The sequence below is a fragment of the Vairimorpha necatrix genome, chromosome 11, assembly GCF_036630325.1.
Source record: "Vairimorpha necatrix chromosome 11, complete sequence".
Lineage (NCBI taxonomy): Eukaryota > Fungi > Microsporidia > Nosematidae > Vairimorpha > Vairimorpha necatrix.
The window spans coordinates 499,344-521,635 of record NC_088826.1 but is presented as its reverse complement, the minus strand read 5'-3'; the positions used below and the strand labels follow the sequence as shown (position 1 = coordinate 521,635).

The 22,292-nt window shown below is 29.8% G+C and overlaps 1 protein-coding gene across 1 annotated transcript; it reads left to right on the top strand.

The window, feature by feature from the left end:
• Window positions 1-16,429: 16,429 nt before the first annotated feature.
• VNE69_11110 (uncharacterized protein) lies at window positions 16,430-16,801 on the top strand (the record flags this gene model as incomplete). The annotated part of the gene is made up of 1 exon (XM_065475017.1): window positions 16,430-16,801. One exon carries the CDS (start codon window positions 16,430-16,432, stop codon window positions 16,799-16,801), a length of 372 nt encoding a protein of 123 aa, XP_065331089.1.
• Between the last annotated feature and the right edge of the window lie 5,491 nt (window positions 16,802-22,292).

The following is a 22,292-nucleotide window of genomic DNA, read 5'->3' as shown; positions in this document are numbered from 1 at the left end:
CTAACCCTTTTATACTTGAAACAGACGCGTGCAATTCGGGAGTTGGTGTAATTCTCTCACAAAAACAAGGCGAAACAATTTATCATATTTCGTATGCTTCAAGAAGACTTTTACCGGCTGAGATGAACTACAGTATCAGTGAAAAGGAATGCTTAGCAGTTTTATGGGGAATGGAGAATTTTAACTATTTTTTATACAGGAATGTATTTGAAGTAATAACGTACAATAAGTTTTGGAAGTGTTGAACAAAGGAGAAATAGGCTCTCAACGAATATAAAGGTGGCTTGACAGACTTAGCCAATATAATTTCACAGTAAAATATAAAAGGGGTGTCGAGATGGCACATTTGAACTACATATCTCGCCTATACCAAATGGATGCGCAAGTCGTAAATGAAATTCAAGACTTAACTGATGACATTAAAAGGGAACTTTTTAAAGATAAACATGAGAAGTTAGTACGTCGTGGTGCAAAAATAGTATTGAAGAACTTAAAAAGGAATATACGTAGCATATTATGGAAAAATTAGTGAAGGAAGAGTTAAAAAAATGTATAAGGTGTAAAATGTACAATTTAAAAAGGGGAAAAGCCTTTTTGTTCGTCGAAGCGTATTCTGCGGAAGAAAAGGTAGCTATAGACATTATAGGACCTATAAATAAACAATATATAATAACAGGAATTGATTACTCTAGTCGAAAAGGGTTTGGGAAAGCTATTACTACGAGAGATAGTCAAAAGATTGTGGATTTTATAAAGAAAATTAACAAACAAATAACAATAAAGGAGTTGATAATGGATTCATCAAAAGAGAATCTAAGTAGTAAAGTAAATAACTGGGCCATAGAGAATAAATTGAAAGTTACATATACAACACCCTTTCACCATCAGTCGAATGGACGAGTAGAAAGATTTAATAGAACTGTCCAGGAAGAAGTTTACAAACAGGAGGGAAATCTAAACTTAAATAAAACTATTGAAAATGTTAGAGGCTCACAATAATATCAGTCCCTCGAAACTAGGAATGTCTCCAAATGAAGCTTGTAAAAAGGAAAATAAAACAAAAATAAAAGAGAAACAGTATGAAGAAATTATAATGTTTAATAAGGCAAACGAGCATAAAGAGATTGAAGAAGTGTTTAAGGAAAACGATCAAGTAATAATAAAGAATGAATTTGCAGTGGCCAAATGACAGCCGAAGTTAAAGATAGAGGACAGATTGTAGAACGGCTAGAAAACAATGCTTACATTGTACTATCAAAAGGAAAAAGACTTAAGAGACATGCCTTTCAACTCAAAATACTTGTATACTTTCTATAAGAAAGGAGGAATGTTGAATATTTATAAATTTCTATTTTTATAACCCCTTAGATATCTTAAATAAACAGCTTACAGTCCATTTCATTTTTATAGACACCTTGTTTCATAATTATAGAAACCTTGTTTCATTTTTATAGACATCTTGTTTCATAATTATAGACTCCTCATTTCATTATTATAGAACCCTTGTTTCAAAATTATAGACACCTCATTTTATTTTTATAGAAACCTTGTTTCATTTTTATAGACACCTTGTTATAAAATTTATTTTATTTTTTTCATAATTTATTTATATAGTTGAATCGTAAAGAAGAGATAACGATAAAGATATAAACATCAATATTTACATGCCAAACAATGAAAATATCTTAGAAATTTTAAATTAAAATTTTTAATTATATTAATTCAGAAAAAATCCGCATTGACAAGAGCTTTCTCGATAAATTCTCTCATATGAGAAAAGTAACCACCCATGACGAATACTTCTGTGTTTAACACGTCCTCAATACAATCAATTAACAAAGGAGTGGCTGTTGGTCTAGGTCTCTGTTTTACTCGGGACTTGAAACTGTTAAAAAACTCCTCGATGGGGTTTAGTTGTGGAGAATATGGAGGGAGAAGTTTTAGACTGTATCCTTTGTTTCTAAGAGCGGCGGCTACTTCGGATGTTCTGTGTATAGATGAGTTATCCAATATTATAAATCTGTTTTCCTCTTGCTCACATATAGGTAAATTATTGTTAATGAATTCGACAAAATCTGCAGATTTAAAACTTCCGACTTTGGTTTTATGCGCATATAATCCATTAACGCTTATAGCACACATTAAAGAAACATTAGTCCCTTTCGAATTCGGGACCGTTACACAACACTTAGTATTTCTTACAGAATAACCAAAAGTATTGTTAAGGTGCAGATTTAAACCAGTTTCATCGAGAAATATTAAATTATCAATTGATATGTTATCTATTACTCTCGCATATTGAGACCTTAACAGCTTGTTCTGAGGACTGTTTCTATTTAGTGGAATCAAGGTCGGGGTTTTAGAACTATACCCCAATTTTTTAACAAGTCTGCAAACAGTTGACTTAGAGCAATGTCCCGTACAATTTACACTTTGCAATTTATCAGATAAATTATAAAGACCTAGACAAGGATTCAGGGCTATTTTCGATGCAATAATATTTGAAACCATAGAAATATCTTTTAAAGATTCACTCTTTTTTTGTCCTGCCGTTTTAAAAGTTGAAAGGTTGGTAAATTCTCCTGTAATATATCTTTTATATAGCCGTTTGACGCAGACTTACTGAGTTTAAAGCAACTTCCATATTAATAAGTTTCATACCAGTGTCGAGTAACGAAAGAAAACTTTCGATTATCGACCTGGTAACCATTTTCCTAGTTTTTCTTGGGGCAGAAGACTGCGTTTCATCTTCTATCTCGACAAATGATTCTTCTTTACGATATTCCTCAAGTTCTTCTCTGACATTTAGGTTTCTCATATTTTAAGGGTCAAAAATTTTAAGGAAAGTAAAATAAATTTTAGAACAAGGGTTCTATAATAATGAAATAAGGTGTCTATAATAATGGAACAAGGTGTCTATAAAAAAAAAAGAAGGTGTCTATAAAAATGAAACAAAGTGTCTATAAAAATGAAACAAAGTGTCTATAAAAATGAAACAAAGTGTCTATAAAAATGAAATGGACTGTATATAATGGGATTAATTATATTTTATATTTAAATCTGAATTACTGATTCGTGATAATCTAATGCGATTGGACCAATCTGTGATTAGACAGTTTAAAGTCTGATTAAGAGCAATGATTGGTACCTAGAGTTACAACTAAGTTTTACATCTGTTATTCGAAACCAGCACAATCTACCTACAAGGTCTATGGGGCAGTTGAGTCAAAGAGAATTGCTTTCGAATACAGATCGAATTATAAAAAACATAGTTGATTATGCAAACGATATGACTTCTCAGGAAATTTCTAACGGGTTGAATCTACGAACAAATGTAAATTTGTCCATATCTTTAAATCGAGAAATCTATAAAACTCGGTAAAACAAGAAAAAGGCTCTCTTTGTTTCTTGTTGAACGTAATTCATTGAACAAAATAAAACAAATAAGTATCTATGCCTCTGAAATTAGTAGGTGCTCGGACGAAACCTAGTTTTACTTGATGAAACAGGATTTAACAATAATACTACACGAAGTTGTGGATTTTCTAGAAAGAATGCCAAAGCCTCAAAGAATGTGCCATCAAATCGTAGCCAAAATATAAGCTACATGTGTGTAATTACAATAAATGAATTTTTGGCAATTAAATATAAACGTGAGCATACGATTCTGAGAGATTTATGAACTTTGTTAAGAATAAATTATCTATGTTCTTTTGAAATACTCCCAGTAAAGTATTTATAATCAATAAGACGAGTTTCAAATATTCACGGGAAGTTTTACGAAATTAAATAATATAGGCATTAATCACAAGTTTTTGTTTTCTTATTCAACACAATTAAATCTTACAGAAGAGTTTTTTCGATGCTCAGGCAAGATTTTCATCTTTTCATTCATCAGAAATTCCAATTGAAAATGTTTGAGTTTAGACTATTGCCGCAGTGTCCTGCGTTTTACAGCAATATTATGGGCTAACTAGAAAAGGCAAGAGCAAGAGAGAACTTTATTAAAAACTATTTTTATTATTTTGAAATTCTAAACTTTTTTTGAAATATAGAAATTTAAACATGGAAATAAAGAAATGCAACATTGAAATATAAATATTCAAACATTAGAATGCAGAAATTCAAACATAAAAATATAGAAATGCAAACATAAGAATATAGAAATGCGTAACCCCGTAAAGGGCTGCAATTAGAAAGACATTTCAAGAATCGGTAGTGCCTGAGAAAATTATTGCAGACATAGAAAAGAATTTACAGCAACTACTGTAAAAGAACTTTTATTTATGAGATTCTTCTCCTCCACTTCCTTACTCATCTTCAAAATTCGGGTAATAAAAATATCAACATCCCTCCGATTAAAGAATGAGGTCATCAATGACAAGTTTGAGTTGAGATATATGCCTTTTAAACTTTCTTTTACCGGTGTCTATCATGTACGTATTACCCTCTAAACATTCATGAATTTTACCCCTCAATTTAAATCTAGGTTGTCCCTTCTTTATTATTCCTTCTTCTTTGATAATTACTATATCGCCCATATTTAATATAATTTCTTTTGGTTTCCTCATTTGGGCTGTATTATATGCAACAATATTCTTAATTTAAACAATTTTTAATTCATCCGTATTTTCTAACGAGAAAGCTTCATTTGTAGTCATCCTCGTAGCCGAATGATAGCTATTATTGTATATCTCTATTCCTCTGTTAACCTTTTTAGTAAGTAATTTTTCCTTTTTATTTTTATAAATTAAATCTTGTAAAGTACGATTAAACATTTCTACGCGCCCATTTGACTGGTGATGGAAAGGTGTGGTATAATGTAATTCTATTTTATTTGCTTGGCAAAACATTTTTACCTTACTACTGAGATTTTCTTTCGATTGATCCATGATCAATGTCTTCAAAGGCATAGATGAACTTATTTATTTTAGAAAGTTAACTACATTTTCATCTTTTCTCTTATTTATCACTTTAGCAAATCCTTTTCTCGTAAAATAATCAATCCCAGTTATAATGTATTGTGTGTTTATTGGACCTATTATATCTATGGCATTTTTTCTCCCTTTGCATACGAGGTATCAAACTGTGTTGTTTAGATTTTTTAGAAATGTACTCGTTGCATGTTTCACACGAATCTATAATTTTTTAATCAATTTTTGTGAATTTTTTATATTAATACCTCTTTTATACATCTCATATTTTACTGATTGTATCCCACGGTGAAGTAACTCATTATGAATTTCTCGAATCATCTGAAGCATTTTCTTTTCGTTTATTTCTTCACATTGATTTATCGATCCTTCGTGTAAATTTAATCTCTTGTCGTTTGTTGCCAATCCAGAATTTCGACTTAGGCAATCCACATGAGGAATTTCTTTACCTCTTCTAGATCTAATTCTAAAATTAAACAATGACATTCTATCTAGCCATCTTTGTATTCTCAGAGACTTAATTTGGCCCTTATTTAATGCTTCTAACGCTTTATGATCTGTGATAATTTCAAAATGTGTACCGTATAAAAAATATCGAAAGTGTTCCTGTGGCATCCCACAAGTAATTCATTTTTTTTTTGTGTTTTTTTGTTTGTTTGATCTGAACGAATTGTTTACAAACAAACAAAGAAAACTATAAATATAAATTTGGCCCTTGCCCACACCAAAAAATAGAAACTAATGATGAACATGAGAAAGCAGAGGAATGAGAAACAAACCAAAGGACAAAACATTGTAAATAAAAAATTTAATATAAACGACCACGACAACATGCTGGAGCATTTTTACCAGCATGGCTACGTCAGTTCCATTGCCCATAACATGGCCAGTCATTCCTTTTCGCTGATACTATATTTAATCTCATGTTCTAATAACCTTCTCGATGCAAATGCAATTGGTTTTTCACCTCCATCAAAATTTTGCGAGAGTATTGCAGCTATACCTTCATTTGAAGCATCGGTCTCTAGTTTAAATTCTTTTGACCAATCTGGCCGAAATAGTCCTACCGTATTAATAAAAATTCTTTTAACTTCTTAAAAGCGTTCTCTTCTATATTCGTCCATTTGAATTCTTTCTTATTTTTCAATAATTCATACAAAGGACCACATACAATTGAACAGTTTTTAATGAATTTTCTATAATAGTTTATGGCACCTAAAAATTCTTGAACCTGTTTTTTGTCCTTAGGTGGTTTTAAATCCTCAATAGCTTGCATCTTATCCATGAGCGGAAAAATGATGTTGTGTTTTTTCTTTGTATCCCAGGAATAGAACTTCGGATTGTCTAAATACACACTTTTCCTCATTGATTTTGAGACCATTTTCTAGTAAAAGTTTTCGAATTCTATTATATGATTCGTCATGCTCTTTTGCAGTTTTTCCAAATATTAGAATATCATCTACGTAGCAGAAACAACTTTTACCAATTTCATCTCTCAAAACTTTATCCATTTTTCGTTGAAATATTGCCGGAGCATTCTTAAACCCCTGTGGCATTACTTTCCACTCATATAATTTATGTTTATATCTGAATGCCGTTTTATATCTATCTTTCGGTGCCAAAGGAATTTGAATATTCCATCCTTCAAATCTAATTTAGAAAATACTGTCATGTCTCTTAAATTACAAAGGATTTCATCTATTCTTGGTAAAGAATAATTATCCTGTTCTACCAACCTATTAAGTGCTATTAAATTGGTTGTAACCCTTACAGTGCCATCTGGCTTTATCACGGGTCTCAAATTACTAACCCACGTTGATTTTGAGTTTTGTATATATCCCTGTGGTATAATATCTACCACATGGATCATAAGTAACCAATAGAACAACAACACGTCAACGATGTTTCTTACACATCTTGAAACACGACGTCTATTGGTCTATCATGAAACAATATATTCTTATTGGTTACCAACAACTATAAATAAAGAAATTATGAACATAAATATGATGCACAAGAAATCTAATACGCTCTCCTATCCTTCACAACAGGGCAACGACTCCGCAAATAAAACTATTTACACTAAACAAAACTCTACCTTGGGAATCAACGGTTCTAATAACCGTAGCATCTTAGAATGCTTTCTTGCCTCTGGCACAATTCCCGGCAATTACGTCAATTTGAGGAGTCGTTGCCCTGTTGTGAAGGATAGGAGAGCGTATTAGATTTCAGTGGTAGAACATTTTTGATAAAGTTTTATGTATTACACAAAATTCCAGAAGATATAATTTTAGGTTATGAATTCCTCGCTGCAAACGACGCAGTGTTAAACATTAAAAAGAAAATTATTATTGTGGACGAAGGAACGATAATTCCTTTCATTGGTGTCGAAAAATCATCAGAAGAGATGCTAGATGAAGTATTAGCAGAAAATACTTGTCTAACCATTATTAATAAAAATTTTCATATTAAGAGGGCAGATAATATTGCTGCGGACTCCCTATCGTGATGCCTCATATCTCAGGCAACATCGCTAAAAGTAGAGTATGACAATGCTGTAAGAAGAGCTTGCGCGTCAAACAACGACGCATTACTAATAAATGACAAAGGTAAACTAGAAGTTAAACATGACAAGATCAAGTCGTTTCTTAAGACTATACACAAAATATTAGGACACCGAGGGGTTTCAACGCTCTATAACAATATAAAAAATTATATTTACGTTAAAGATGCTCTGAAGAACATAGCAAAAATAGTCCATAAATGTAACATTTGCAGAAACTATAAGATTATTAATAACAAGAAACAACAAGAAGTAAGAATGAACTCCGACAAGCTATACGAACGAATCTCAACGGATATATTTGGGCCTTTTCAATATTATACTCCCATTCCTAATTCCGAAAAGAGGACAGGATATATCTTAACAATAACAGATATATATTCTAGAGAAACACAGTTAGTTTTTCACAAGCAAATTAAGACACAAGAATTTATAGACGCCGTAGAATATTGGATTTCTAGTAGAGCAAAACCAAAGCATTTGATCTCAGATAACGGACGGCAATACACCTCTGTGGTATTACAACCACATGTAAAATTCCATTTTCCCAAAATGGAATTTCTTAAATATTTTTTTTAAAAAAATATTATTTTTCGACCCCAACAAAAAGAAAGAAGTAGATGCAGAAAAACAACAATAAACATTTTTTAAATAATAAACAAACAAGGCCCAAGGAGCCGTTTACAAGTAGTTTGCTAGAGGCCTACTTTCAACGAGGGTTCATCCCTCGTGACCACCTCAAGTTGAATTCAACGAGGAAAACTCATATCAAAGATGAAAAGAAAGAAAAAGAACATACAGAATTTGAAAAAAATATACAAGGAACTGCAGTTAAGAGCAAAGTAAAAATTTATAACATTTATGATATTCAACAAGATTTAACCATAAATCAACTCCAAAAATTTGAGATGTTAGCTAAAGCAAATGATTGGAATGACGAACAAATGGCTTTGATTTACATGGATTGTATACACGATCCAAGAAAAGATTATTTACCATCAGATTCTTATATTGCATTAAGAAAGTCACTGTTGAATTTTATTTATCCACCGGAACAAAAAAGACATGCGATACGTGAATTAGATAATACAAGCCAAATAAGTTATTTTAGTATCAAAGAATATAAAGAAACAATCGAGGAAAGACTTAACAGTTATTCGTATTATAATGATCTAAAAAAAAGAGAAGCTCTGCATAAAATGGAAGAAGTATTTTTAAAGGGACTAGGAGATTTCACACATTTAGAATTAACAAGACAAAATATGATAAGTAAGGAAATTTATGAAATTTATAATTACCTTGTTCTAATAGAAAATGAAATTTTAACTAAAGTCGAGAAACCCAATACCCATTATGAAAAAGAAAATTTTGATTATAACAGAAATACTCAATTTAATAACCCGAAATGGTGCTCACTTCATAAGAGTAACTATACTCATGATACCAGGCGTTGTTACGCCTTACAGAATAAAAAAAGATTGCCTGAATTTGCAGATCACAAGGATAAAAATATGATTATTAAACAACGTAGCCAATGTCCCGAAGACATTACTGTAATAGGAAAAATAGGTAATAAGGATGTGAAAATGCTATTAGATAGCGGATCAAGGAGAAATTATATTACTAAAAGCGCAGTTAATGAATTTAATTTAAAGAAAGAAGAATGTGCTAGAATTAAAACCATTTTTGGAAATAATGAAACAGCAGAATCCAATGAAATGGTCAATACTGTTGTTACGATAAAAGAAAAACCTTTTGAAGTAAAATTTTGCGTTTTAGAAAAATTACCCGTTAATTTTGTTTTAGGGAACGAATTTCTTGACATGCATTGTGCAAAGTTAGATTACGCCGAAGGAACGGTAGAATTAGATGGACTACGAATTGACATGGTACATAAAGAGGGAAATGCTGAGGAATTGCTAGATAAAGAAATAGTTAATAAATTATGTCAGGTTAGCGAAAGCGAAGAATTTAATAAACTATTAGACTTCTATATTAAAGAAAACAAAAAATTTACCTCTATGAAAACAAACCTAGCTTCGTTTAATGTAATACAACCAGTTTTAAAAACAAAGAAGATTACCTATACAGTTCCATTTAAATATATTGAAAAGGCGAAAATGGAAATTAAAAGACTTTTAGATGCAGATATAATTGAAAAGAGTTCTTCTGATATAATAAGCCCTGCATTTTTTATAGAAAAGAAAAATAAAGATTTACGTTTAGTAGTAGATTATAGGGAAGTAAATAAAGCTTTACAAGATGACCCGTGGATATTGCCCAAAATTGAGGATTGTCTAACAATAATGGGATCTAACAAATTTTTTACGCAGATTGATTTAAGTAACGGATTTAATCAGATAAAAATAGATGAACAAAGCAAGAAATATACATCGTTTTTTTTATTAGGACAACAGTGGCAATACAAGAGAATTCCCTTTGGAATTAAGCCCGGTCCAAAATTATTTCAAAGAAATATTTCAAACATTTTAGGAGATTTCGATAATGTATTTGTTTTCATAGATGATATTGTGATTTATAATAAAACAAAAGAAAGTCATTTAATTTCCGTAGAAAAAATACTAGAAACTTTATATAGCAAAAATGTCCAAATAAATTTCGAAAAATCGAAGTTTTTTCAACCAGAAATTGAAGTTTTGGGTTACAAAATAAATCACGAAGGAATTTTTCCAAAAACTAATTATTTAAATAATAGAATATTCGAGAAAGAAATAAGAACGAAAAAGGATTTACAAAAACTGTTAGGAGTGATAAACTGGTACAGAAAGTTTATTCCAGATCTTTCGATAAGGATTAATAAATTAACAGATATGTTAAAAAACAAGAATGAAAATAAAATTAAAATAACGACCGAAATGAGAAAGGAAGTTGACAGAATTAAAGAGTGGATTTTAGGTAATCATATGTTATCATTTCCCGATTACAATAGTAAATTTACATTACACGTTGACGCGAGCGAAATAGGTTTAGGAAGTACACTAACACAAAAGGATAAAATCATTAGATATTATAGTAAAAAATTTTCTGGTCCAGAATTAAATTACAGTATTGTTGAGAAGGAATTTTTGGCAATTGTTTTATCTATGCTCAATTTTAAAAACATAATCCAAGGATCTTATGTAGAGATTTATACTGATAGTAAAAATTGTATCTATGAAAATAAAATAGAAACATCAAGAATTAATAGATGGAAATTGTTGTTAAATGAATTTATTTTTTCACTAAATCATATAGATGGTAATAAAAATTGTATGGCAGATAATCTATCATGAAATTTCATTGGAATCGGAAATAATGAAAACAATAATCACGAAGAAATTATTAAACTAAACCAAGAATGTTGTCTCAGAGACAAAAACGGTAACTTTATATTTGATAAAGAAAAGCGCTACATAGTTAAATTTAACCAAGTAAAAAAATTTATATCATTTATGCATGAATTTGGACTTCATAGAGGAATTTCTACCCTATATTACAATATAAAGCGCTATTACTATATAAAACGAATCTTTAAAGAAATAAGAAATACCATTAGCAAATGTAAAATTTGTGGAATTTATAAAAATAAGCATCCTAAAAAACATATCACTGGCAATATAGTAGCACAAAGAAAATTTGAAAAGGTAAGTACCGATATTTTCGGCCCTTTTAGTCTTGATAATTTTATTACTTCAGAAAGGAAAGAGGTAGGATATATCCTTACCATGACGGATATATATTCCCGATATACTAAACTTTATTTCTTATACACTATAAATTCAGACTCGGTGTTAAGATGTTTTGAAAATTGGATTACAACTTTTGGGAAACCAACATCTATAATTTCAGACAATGGACGCCAGTTTATAAGTAACACAACTAAAGATTATTTAATAAAAGAAAAAATACTACATACCTTGATACCCTCATACACACCAAGCTCTAATGGTGTATCGGAAGCAATAAATAAAACAATTTCATTCGCCCTGAGCTTCAACAAAGGTTTAAATATACGAGAAGTCGTTATGAAGGCAGAAAATGCGATTAATTTCAATTATAATAGAACGATAAAATCTTCTCCATTTTCAATCATTAATGGATTTAATATTTATGACCCATTACAGAGAGATTACAATCATATTAGTGTCTTAAAAGAAGAAAAAATCTATTTGGTAAAAGTTGGAGACATTTGTAGGGAAAGAATATATAATGCTAAAAAATTAGGACCAAAATGGAGCAAGAGGAAGAAGGTATTATGTGTTGGCAATAAAGGGTACTGGATTAAACTGAAAGGAAATAGTGGATGGACGCATATTAAGAACATTAAACTCTAAGGGGGCAGAATGTGGTATTACAACCACATGTAAAATTCCATTTTCCCAAAATGGAATTTCTTAAATATTTTTTTTAAAAAAATATTATTTTTCGACCCCAACAAAAAGAAAGAAGTAGATGCAGAAAAACAACAATAAACATTTTTTAAATAATAAACAAACAAGGCCCAAGGAGCCGTTTACAAGTAGTTTGCTAGAGGCCTACTTTCAACGAGGGTTCATCCCTCGTGACCACCTCAACCTCAACCGACTTCACCAATTACCTTACGGACATGGATATAAACCATATTCTTATACCAACGTATACACCTAGATCCAATGGTATATCAGAGAGAATCAATCAAACCATTGCTTTTATCATATCTATTAATAAATATAGGAATAGTTACGACACCGTCAAAGAAGCAGAGAACACATTAAATATCAATTATAATCGAGGTATTGGAACTTCTCCCTATCTCTTAACGCACAAAAAGGATTTCTTCGATATCGAAAATAAGCTTCAAAACTTTAGAATAAATACAAAGAATTTATCGTACACTCCAAAGTTTAAAGTGGGAGATATAGTATATAAGCGAAATCTAAAGGCAGGAAAACTCAATCGTAAGTATGGACATAAACGTAGCATAGAAGAAGTTGGAAGTAAAGGGAATTGGGTTCGCCTAAAGAATAAAGAATCTTGGACGCACGTCCGAAACCTAAAGTGCTAGTCGAAGGTGGCAGTATGTGGTATAATATCTACCACATGGATCATAAGTAACCAATAGAACAACAACACGTCAACGATGTTTCTTACACATCTTGAAACACGACGTCTATTGGTCTATCATGAAACAATATATTCTTATTGGTTACCAACAACTATAAATAAAGAAATTATGAACATAAATATGATGCACAAGAAATCTAATACGCTCTCCTATCCTTCACAACAGGGCAACGACTCCTCAAATAAAACTATTTACACTAAACAAAACTCTACCTTGGGAATCAACGGTTCTAATAACCGTAGCATCTTAGAATGCTTTCTTGCCTCTGGCACAATTCCCGGCAATTACGTCAATCCCTTTTCTAATAATTTATTAATAGCAATTTCAATTTCTTATATCAATTTCTTTGGTAAATTATATATCTTTTCGATCAATTTTGAGCCTTCAGGTGTTTTGATTTCACATGTATAACACAGTTTCTCAATATTATTAAGTCTAATTAATGTTTCTCTACCAAATAGGATTTTTTCAGTTCGTACTTTTGGCAATATATAAAACTTCGATCTATATAAATGTCCTTTATATGTATAATTTAATATAACATGTCTTTTTATCACAAATTATTCTTCCAAACATGTCCAAAATCTTAATTTCCTTGTGTTATTATGTGTTAAAAGGTTGAATATTGCTACACTAGCACTACTTATAAAATTATAATTTGCACCTGTATCAAACAATACTGGAACCTTCTCTCCACAAATGTAAACTGAATTTTCTTTATTTAATAAATCTCTAATTTCTTCAGTAATTTCATTAATGTTTCTCCTAAGATTATTACTTCTCTTTGGCTTTCGACAAACTCTAGCATAATGGCCTAAGCTATTACAGTTGTAACATTTTACTGTTTTCTTGCCCTGAAGTTTAAGAGTATCAATTTTTTCAATCATCAATTTTAAATCATTAATTCGGTGTAATTCAGCTGTACACTCACTTTCCAATTTCTTGATTGTCTCTAGATTTTCATCTGTAATATCACTATTTGCCAATAAAAATCTTTTTACATCGCCCATTCCTGTTTTAAGTCCAGCTGTAATTATATCAATGATTTCCTTTTTTGCAAGTTTATACTCCCTGGCCGAATCTCTAACTCTTTCTATAAACGTTGGTATAGTTTCTTCATCTTGTTGTACTATGCGATATAACTCCCCTATAGTAAGCCTTTTCTTATCAAATTCGGTTCTAGCCAACTCTTTCCATTTTTCGTAATCCAACGAACACCTTTTTTTAGTGTCCATCAACTCATGGTGCCAATCTACTATAAAGTATTCAGCTCTTCCAATCAAATATTTGAATTTCCTCTCATCGCACATTTCTCTGAAGAAGGTCATATTTCCTAACCTTATACATTCACTCATCAAATTTTCCTTTTTGATGGTAGTTTCAACTGGCTTTGTTTTCATATTCTCCACCATTTTATTTATGAGATTCTTCTCCTCCACTTCCTTACTCATCTTAAAAATTGGGGTAATAAAAATATAAAAATATCAACAAGAACAATGTCTATATGTATGTAAAACACCACAAAATAATCTCAGACAAGCATTAGTGAAATGGTATGAAAGAAAGATTACATATAAAAATTCGGCAGGCATTAAAAAAAATATATAATAAACATAACGAACGTCAAAAGTAATTATTCATGACATAGAAAATAAAATAAATTAACTTTTCAATAGAGCGATAGTTTGTATTCGGAAAAAGCATGAGATTACCCATTAATAAAACATTAAAGGAATTGAATATGAAAAATTCAAAATGCGGTAAAGAATTTAAATAAATCTCTCGTAAAAAATAAAAAATAGGTGGAAAAGTGTTTATTTAACGAAATATAATGCTAGGACAGGCTTAGCTAAATTATAAGCACAAAAAAAAAAGACACATACTATGCTAGAATACGACATCTGTTTAGTAAACGTAAAATTATCAAAAAGAAGAATTTTCTGTTATAATCAGCGCCCACTATATGATCGCTTTATATGATATCAAACAGACGCACATATCTATTTATGTACCATTTAATGCAAGCAGAAACTATTCAACAAACCGCCCATCCGCAATTCAACCTTATATGGAAATTAGACACTTCAATCTGCAGTTTGACTAAGAGGCATAGATAAATTTAATAATATAATTAGGATTGCAAGTATCAAGCTGGGAGAGTATGATTACAAGAAGGTTTTACTTTTGGGAAGGGCATTATAAAATAAGCGAAAGAGCAAAGTATCATAGCTGATAGCGTAATAAAAGTATGTGCAAACACAAGGGAAAACACTGAAACTGTAACTGAATATATAAAAAACTAGGAAAGAGTTAAAACGACTTAGAACCTCGGATTAAATGGTCATAAAATATTAAAGTTTTACTGTTGGCTTTGAAAAAAGTGGAAGTCCACATGATGTTGAGACTACACACGGATATGGAGAAATTTTCAGCACACACTTCCAAAACATATACTAGCAATTTAAGAAGGAATAACTTTAAAAAAAGTAAGAAAATTTGCATTTTTGTAAACACAAGGGGCACGAGTCAAAGAAACATTTTAAAGCCAAGTTACATAAAAGACCCAAAATAGTAGACGTACTTTCGGGTGAGATGTTTGATAGCTATAAAATACAATAATTTTATCAAATACCCCTTATGTCTACTATTCCTAACATTCACTTTAGATGCATCATGTACCGAATATAAGGCGGCCTTTAACAAAAAAAAACATATATAAGTTTTAGAATTGGTCATTCAAAAATACTTACTTCCGGCTAAAAAACACAAAAAAAAATTCTGCAAATATTAGAATTTAATCACTCTTCTCTGTATATAAAGCAAACCTGAGCTACTGTTTGGTCAAATTTATAGAGAAAATTAAATTATTAAAAATTTCTTTCACAAAAAAATCCATGCCCCTACTTTATTTAAAGCCATCCCCCATTTAAATTTTTTTTCATTCACATGAAATTAATTATTCAATCTAACCTACAAAATACTTAAATTTTTGTAAAAGATAGCCTATGATCGTCATTATTTGAATGATTGATACTCCTTTTTTCCATTAAAACTCTATTACGAATAAAGTAATTTTATGTCCATTAAGCCCTCTTCTCGATCTATATTCGTTCTTTAAATGGGACAGTAAAATTTCTAAATGATTTGTGTGGTCTTCATTCGGGTTTATAAAGCCAAAAATGTGATTTTCAATAAAATAATCGCTCCCGAAATTCTAGAGGCAGAAGGATACGAAGGGTAACCATCACGAATACTTATGAAGCAGGGTTCACTTAATGTCTAAAAAATCTACAATAGTATCTGAATGTCAATTAAAGTAATTTAAGAATAAATTATATACATTGCCGCTTATAGGATAATGAAATTCAGGCATAGAATACAAAGTCGGAGAAGGATGAGATACAATGACCCCTTTGCATATGGTAGTTTTATCAAATTGCTACAACAGAAGGTCCTCCGATTTAAAACTTAGCAACACTTTTAGAAGCGAGACTTTCATCAACGTAACCTGAATTCAATGTATGAATTTTCACATATTTTGCATAGATCTATCGCTTGTTAAGTGGTAAAATTAAATGCTCAGCAAATGAATGCTTTGAGAATTTTGTAAACTGTAACGCCCATTCCTTTAAAAATAGTACTATTATCGGTACCCGTAAATTCGCCAAAAATCTACCCTTAAAAAAATGAACGACATTTGAAAATGTTTAAGGTCAACGTGGAGATCAAAATCTTATCTATGAAGATCATAATTGCACTTTAGACTATAATAAGGGTGGCACCAGACGATTAGGGTGTAGTAATAGGATTTGTAAAGGTGATATTACAATGAACGAACAAACCGAATTTGTTATAAAAGTTATTCATTCACATGAATCAGTACCTGAGAAATGCATGTTTAAAAGAACTATTAAAAAAGAACAAGTTGTTACAAGCGTTGAAAACGCCCTAGAAATTATAAAAAACAACTTCAAGCATTGTCAACAGCTTAGATATTTACTAAATGACTTCCATAGAATATTTAAGGGATACAATCAAACGAACAAGAAGTTCAAGACCAGATTTGTAACTGTTTACGTCGTGAATATGCCCGAAGTCTTGCAAGTAGATACAAAAAATCGGTTTCTTAGGTTTGATAGTGGTATGCAGGATAATGATAGATTTATAGTATTTTTTCAGATTTCAAAAAAGTATGATTGAAAAAATAGATACGTTCATTGTCGATGGAACGTTCATTTTTTCCTCAAGATTTTACCAAATTGTCGTCTTTCATGGACATATAGTCGGCAAAATTTTTTATACATTTATATTTTACTCGAGGGAAAAAGTGAAAGGTCATTTTCGAGAACCTCCGACAAATATAAGGAATTAGTTACTATGAATGTTAAGAACTTTGTAACTGACTATGAGAGATGATTAGTCAATGCATTACAAAGATCTTTCCTTGAATCAAATGTAATGGATGCTTGTTTAATCTTGCGTAGGAAGCCTATAAAAGAGTCGGTGCAATGGGGGCCATAGACAAGTTTAAAAATGATTCCAACTATAATTTAGTAATCAAAAGATTCTTAGATTTGCTTTTGTGTCAAGACGAGATGTTCCAGGATTAATGATTATATTAAGAAATTTATACAAGATAATTCAACTACAACAACAGCTCACATTCAGCATTACTTTAACAATAATTACTTAGTTTTTAATGTAACAAGAGAAGATAATGAGGCGAAAACTGTCGCCAACATAAATTTTTGAATGTATTTGATAGGGTAAAAAATGAAATTCCTTGGACTTTTAACAACGCAGAAAGCTGGGATAGAACCATCAACAAGAGGATGAAAGTACGAAAATGCAAAATTCACATGTTTTATTTTAAGAATATTGATTGTGAAGAAATGGATATATATAGTCTTAAACGTTATAAAAATGGATTATTTGAAGCTAACAAACAGTAAAACAAAAGATAAAATTTTAATAATCGTTAAAAATTAAAAACATTATTCTTGTGAAGAGTACATGAATGCTTTGTTGCAACACGTGAATTTCAAATGCGAATAAGTAAATTCAAAAACCTTATTTTTCTTTTAAATGTTTTTAAATACAAATGAATTTTTAATCAAAATTATTAAAAAGCTTTTCAAATCTTTTATTTTTTTTTCTTAATACCAATTAATTTTTTTTTGTATTTTTTATGAAAAATTGAGCAAAATTTAATTTTTGGCGAAAATCGTAATTAAATGCACAGCAATAGAATGCTCTGAGGATTTTCTGCACGCAACGGTCATTTCTTAAAACATAGTAATATTTTTAAGTAGCTATTTGAACTACACTTTTTATTATCGCAACGATAATCTTTGCAAACCATGTAGTCTGAATATCGACATATGTGAATAAAAACTTTTCGTTCTGATGTCGAACAATGTCTGCATTAAATCGTTCGTTTGAGAAGACCCCTGACTAAAAAAATAAATTGCCGCTTTGTTGCTCCTAAAGCACAAATCTTCGCAGATTTTCATTTGTAGAATTTCCTCCTTTAGATTCAACATTGAGAGGTTAATTATAAATTATCAAATCGACAAAAAAACCTTTACTTTATTTTCTTCCCTTCTGCCAAAAATGTTTAGATTTGTAAAATAACAAGGTTTTGAACATTTTATTGATGTTTTTTTTTTTTGGGGGGGAGGCTGGGCAAGGAAATGAAGTAGCGCCGACAAAATTACAGAAACAATATAATTTTTTGAAATAAATCGTCCAGACATAAGACGTCATATGAGAGAGGTAAATATATACGTACATTTTAATATTCTTCTAAAAAAATAAGTCAAACAATGTTTTATAAATTACAATTTGGCCGTATTATAGAACCCCGATTTTTGTAATCTATGCTCGAAGAACTTATTTTATAGCAGCCAAAAACAAAACTAAGGCAGTTACTAGTTCTTACATGAGAATTTGGTCTATATATTGTTCCCTAAAAATGCTCGGGTGTGAAGTATTGCGATTCTGTGATTTATTATTTATTGGTGTAAATTTTGACACAACTGGCAAAGAAAAAAAAGCAAAAATATACGTTTTTTTTCATTCATGTCTATGCATCTAATTTAAAATTGCTTATTTGTGATATTAAACTATATCGACAAGCCCTGCGATCACACCAGAAATTAAAATATGTGAAGTGTTGCGTATTTTCTAACTAATATTTTTAAAGGTATGACGTATAACACTCCAATTTCTCCTATGTTACCATAAACATAATAATCTAATTTTTTTTTCATTGGCCCATTAGAAACGTTCGTTGGATGTGAAAATGTTCTATAATTTTTTTCTGTTGATTTATATAATTAGTAACACATGTTAATCCTTTTGAATACTGTGGTATTATAACTACCACAAATGGTCTTTTTTATTTCTTCTTAATTTCTATTTTTGGAAATAGACCATTCGATCGGTCTATTCGAAAAATAAAATATTTATTATATTTTATTTCTCGCCCCCACAATTCGGAGGATGACACACACCAACAACAGTCTTAATTACCATTACCCTTGTAGCCCAATGGCAAGGAAGAGCAATCAAGCTAGGGAAGACTTAATGCCCCGTCTCATGGCCCAACAAGCTATAACAATAATAAAAATATTAATACCATAGAATTGTATTTGCTCAGAGGTAGCTCCTCTGGCTTTCGTCAAATACAATCATTTGAGGCTTTATCAGACATATAATTAAGCTATTCGAAATTTAATCAAAAAAAAAATTTATGCCAACAATTCAGTTTTTTAACGACCAACCTCTAAGAAAAAAGTCAAGTATAATTATGGACAAAAAGATATATGAGCTATAAATGTTCATATTCTCAAGAATTATAGATTAAAAATTTCTTTTAGAGTATTATGAACATTAAAGAGAATTCATGACCTAAGTTTATTTTAGTTACTAGATTGGAAATAATAGACGAATATACTATTTGAGCTTTTTAGAAAATCTGTACACAGAATATGAACATGAGCACAAAAATCGTATTTTCATTTCTTATATTATTTATGATAGTTTTATCCTTGTATTCTAAAGAAATTTAAAAATAAAAAAAAACTGCAGTCATTTAATACGGAATATATTTTGACTGTATTTCCTCGACTTAAAACAATTCCTTATTGAAATGAATTTAGAATAAAATACAGAGATAACAATGAAAAAATTATAGCAAAGTTATGAATTATCTGCAAACAACAAACAAGTGTCTAATAAACTTCTGCGCAAAGCATATTTAAATTTGAATTTAAAAAGTATAGCACAAGATATAAAATCCTATGCATGTTATATTCATTCATGTTCAAAATACTAAAAAACAAGTATAGAGAAAAAATCAGTAGTTTTATAGTTAAGCACGATAAACTCAGTGGTAAATTAAAATTATAATCAAATATTCGAGACTTGATTAGAACCGTTGAAATGCTTATAATTTTTAAAATAGAAACGTTTTTCGAAAAATTTAAGGAGAATAATTATGGCCAAATCGAAAAGTAAGCTAATAAAAGATTACAAAAGATATATGTAATTAATTTATATATAAGAAATAGTAAAACTAACAGAATAGTGATTTTTAGAACGTAGCTAGATAATCCTGTTAATATTGACCAAAATTGATAAAAAAACAGAATTTAACAAAAAATGCTATAGGCATATGTTAACAAAACAAATCTAGTTTTATTATACATTAATTAAATGTTTTCCTGAAAAACATTAAGATAAAGTGAATAAAAACTAGTTTTTCAAAAGATAAAAGACTGTTAAATCTTAAAAAATAGGTATCGCAAAAAACCATCTTGTCTATAACGATCTAAAGAATCGTTAAAAGAATAGCAAAAAACATAATAAACGCCGACGAATAAATTTAATGTGATATGTTTTAACATTCAAACCTATCTTCTAAAATACATTCCAAGAATTGGAACAATGTACAATCAAACGTAAAAATATTTTGAGTTATATGTGCAGAGTGTGTTATCACACTTTGCTCAGCAATTGCCATGCTATCAGGGAATTTTTAGTTTAGTTTTTACTCTAATTTGAATACTTTGTTCTAAATACTATTTCTGGTTATAGTATAATTTATATAAAAGTATGTATTAAGAAGTTAAATGAATCCGATGAATTTTATTAAAGACATTGTTTATAATAAAAAACAATAAAATTTACTGAATAAAAGTCCCAATTAAATTTTTTTTAGATGAAATATGTATTTTTAGCATTTACAATTAAACATTTTCCCCATGACACATCAAATTTATAAAAGCTATTAAAGATTTTATACTAATATGAAAAATGATATTTCACACCTTCAGATAGTTTTTAGTTATTTTGAAAAAAGTGTTTATTCATAATTATTGAAGTTGTAATGAATTGCCCTTTAATAAACTAAAGTTAAATTTTTTATTATTGTTCTTTGGTCAAAATGCATAAACAGAAAGTATATACAAATATAAATAGTCCATTACTTTTCAAGTAAAACTTATGTACGTAAAAAAACAAATATTAAAACAAAGTATTTAGCATAATCAAAAGAATTATTATTATTAAAAAATTAGATGCATCGGAATCGTGTTCAAAAAAAAACTCGGCAAACCATTTTACTTTCATATTTTTCTTGCAAATAATTTTTTCCTCAAAATAAAACATTCATGGTTATATTGTTGTAGAGTTTAATGAAGAATATTTTACAATAACAATTGTTGATTATAAATAATAAAAAATATAACCCTCTATTCAATGAAAAATCCATATTTGAACAGCATGGTGGAGAATTGTGGACAACCCAGTATCGACATAAAAGTTCTTTTACAAGAACTTTTGATGTACGAAATATCTTGATGGTTCAAAAAAAGACTAGAGTCATTGGATAAAATTGAATATGTTCTGTGTAAAGCCAGTTACGAGATTATTGAATGGCGATCTACATTTACGGAACAGACAAAAAGTTCCTCTCTAACATATGATAAGTGAAAAGGAGCATTATTAAACGAATTTAAGGAAGAAGAAATTGAAATAGTAGATGTTTATCGTCTTTTCCAAAAAAGGATCAGAACGCAAAGGAATTCATCGAAAAAGCAAACATAAAGTCGAAAGTATAAAAATGGACTCTAAAGAAACTTTGAAAGTTATTATGCTTGGAATAAGAAGAGAATTTTCGCATTTGAAGACCTACATAACGAGCTGTTGTTTTTTAAATGATATCGACCCTAAGCAAGTTTTAATAATGAAAAAAATTGAAAAAATACTGAACGATAAGATAAGAATTTTTTTGGGAAAAAATAAAAAGGAAATAAGAAAGTTGACCGTTATTTGTTCTAAAGAGGTTAGAATTCGGGGGCAAATCCTAAATACAAAAACAAAAACTGCTGTAAAAGCACAAAGTCTTAGAAGACTTAGAGTAGATTATAATAAAGATAATTTATTATACATTGAAAAACAAAAATCTGAGGTTGTTTTTGATACAGGATCTAACTACAATTCTATTTCTGACTCAGTTAGATTAAAAGCTGGAGAAAGAAGAAGAAAAAACTATGCTAATTGAAGTTCAAAACTTTTCTTGGGGATACCTTTAAGATTAAGTTTCATGATAATGTGACGTTATTAACAAAAGCGCAAAATATCAGTTAAAGTCTTATATTTTACCAAAAGTATCTAAATAAAAAGT